Here is a 2,500-nt window from a genome sequence, read left to right as displayed (position 1 = left end):
CCAGTCAACAAACACTGAGATAAACTTTGCAGTGAAGCGGCAGACATCTTCTGTCCAGCAGGAAAACTGTAGACATGAAATTTATTCAGATTTTCAGTGAGGAGGAGGAGGAAGAGGAGGAGGAGGAGGAGGAGGAGGAGGTTTGTTTTCAAGAGTTTGAAAGGAGGTAATTGGACTTTTTTGTGGAAAAACCACATCAGACACACATTGTTAGTCTGAGTATTTTTATATCTTCAAACACGTCTGAAGGGATCTTTAATGTTCAGAATCATTTGGATCGTCATCCACTCGTTTCCCTTTATTCATTAAATGACATAAACAGCTTGTTGATGTTCAGTTTACACACAAACATGAAAGAAAAACATGTTGCAGAAGCTGGAAGAATCATTTTCACATTTAAATCATGTAAAGGTTATTTTTTTACTTGCATGAACATCAGTTAAAGCTCAGACACCAGCTCCCCTCCGCTCAGACCTGTGATCTCCATGGAAACCAGCATCTGTGTTTTGTGTTTCAGCGTCGGTGCCTCAGTTCACCAACTCGCCGACCATGATAGTGATGGTGGGACTCCCAGCGCGAGGGAAGACCTACATCTCCAAGAAGCTCACCAGATACCTGAACTGGATCGGAGTTACAACCAAAGGTATCACATGACTCACCTACAGGATCACATGTTCGCTGCTCTGAACCTGCATTCACACTTACAGCTGCAGAGGAGTTTGTTGTTCAGAGTAATTTTCAGGTATTTAACAGTTAATTTGTAGGACATTTTATCTATCAGAGACCCCGTTGATGTTCATATGATCAACGAGCTGCTGAGACCGAAAAGAGAAGTTTAGATATCAGGCAGAAGTTAGCATGTCAACGTTAGCACTTAGCTCAAAGCACCACTTTGTCCAGCCTGACGGAGCAGCGAGCGTGGCTGTGCCTTTAAATAATCTAACTAATGAGACAACTGAAACATCTTTTCTGCTTTTCTAGTGTTTAACGTGGGTCAGTACAGGAGAGACGCCACTCGCTCCTACAACAGCTTTGAGTTCTTCAGACCCGACAACGCCGAGGCCATGAAGATACGCAAGTAAGAACCTTCAGCTGCAGGGACTCAAACACTGATGTCACATCTTGTCCCATTATATTACTGCAGTACTCTGTAGTACTCTGCAGTACTCTGCAGTACTCTGCAGTATACTACAGTACTCTGCAGTACTCTGCAGTACTCTGCAGTATTCATGTGTTCCTTGTGTGCACAGGGCCTGTGCCGTCGCTGCGATGAAAGACGTGTGTGACTACTTCAGCACAGAGCAGGGGCAGGTGGTGGTGAGTGAAGTCTTATTACATCCTTTATTTCTCTCATGCTGTATAAGAATTAAAACTTGGGATAACACCACAACGCACAGCGAATTTATTCCCAATTTACAGTGTAATTATTTGTACTAACAGTGAACCAGTACAGTAATTACAGCATACTGCGGGTTGTTTTTACGTAACGCGTAGCAACAGCGTGATGAACTGAGCAGTCTGGTCATTGGCTGTCAGACAGATAGTCCTGTTTTCAGTTCAGCTGTATGACTGTAGTTATCTCATCTACTGAAAACATTCCTCTGTAAGTACAACGTTGTACTACAATAACTGTGTGTACTTTACAACATACACAGTAACATACAGGCTGCAGATCTACAGCGTGTCGCCTGCACTGTTTGTTCCACAATAAAAACACTAAAGTTCTTCTGTAAGAACCACAAACCCATAATTCACCCCAACCACCTGAGCTCACGCACTTTTAGAGACAATTTGCTCTTCAATATCTGGAACTCCTTCTCGTCCTGACTTCCCTACATCGCACGTCCACTCCTGGTCACTTCCGGTCTCCACCTGCAAGATTCTCCCTGCTCTACAAGCCACACCAGCTCCCCCTTTAGGCTCGGAGGGTTTCCTGCTACTATCCCACCAGTCTCTGTTTCCACTCCCATGCCTATGAGCATCCCGGTCAGAATCACATCCTGTCATGGTCGGGATCGCCGTGGTGCGCGAGTAACCCGTCCACTTGCACGCACGCCCAAAACCCCCTGTGCTGTTTACAACACAACTTCCTCAATCAAAACATGTTTGATTAATGCTCGCTCTGTGTCACACGAGGCCCACGTACTCAGTGACTGGCAACGAAATATGGAATTTTTCCATTTAACTGAACTTTGACCTACTGACTGTTCATATATTGGGACTCCATGCCCGTCTGGCCGTGGTGGAGGTCTTGCTGTTGAACTACCACTGACTAAAGCTGTTTTTTTGTGTTTTAATTTATTGACCTCCTGGTCCAGCAGGCCAGATTTTATCTGAATTTACAGATCTTTAACTTCTATTATTAAACTGGACAAGGTTTTATTGGTTGGTGATTTTAACCTGCATACCGATGATGCCACTGACCTTGTAGCCACTGAATTTATTAATACTACTGAATCTTTTAACTTCAAACAACATGTTTCAGGTGGCCATACTTTGG

At 44.0% G+C, this 2,500-nt stretch overlaps 1 protein-coding gene across 1 annotated transcript in view; it reads left to right on the top strand.

Moving 5' to 3' along the window:
• The window catches only part of LOC121895766 (6-phosphofructo-2-kinase/fructose-2,6-bisphosphatase-like), a 16,658-nt gene that overhangs the window by 6,392 nt on the left and 7,766 nt on the right, over window positions 1–2,500 (top strand). The window contains exons 2-4 of the mRNA XM_042409188.1: window positions 518–643; window positions 982–1,078; window positions 1,251–1,317. Of these exons, the coding sequence (XP_042265122.1) occupies window positions 518–643; window positions 982–1,078; window positions 1,251–1,317 (290 nt within the window). The remainder of the gene's footprint in view (window positions 1–517; window positions 644–981; window positions 1,079–1,250; window positions 1,318–2,500) is intronic.

Source organism: Thunnus maccoyii, chromosome 4 (assembly GCF_910596095.1).
Source record: "Thunnus maccoyii chromosome 4, fThuMac1.1, whole genome shotgun sequence".
Lineage (NCBI taxonomy): Eukaryota > Metazoa > Chordata > Actinopteri > Scombriformes > Scombridae > Thunnus > Thunnus maccoyii.
The sequence above is the reverse complement of the archived record's forward strand: the minus strand, read 5'-3'. Positions and strand labels throughout refer to the sequence as shown.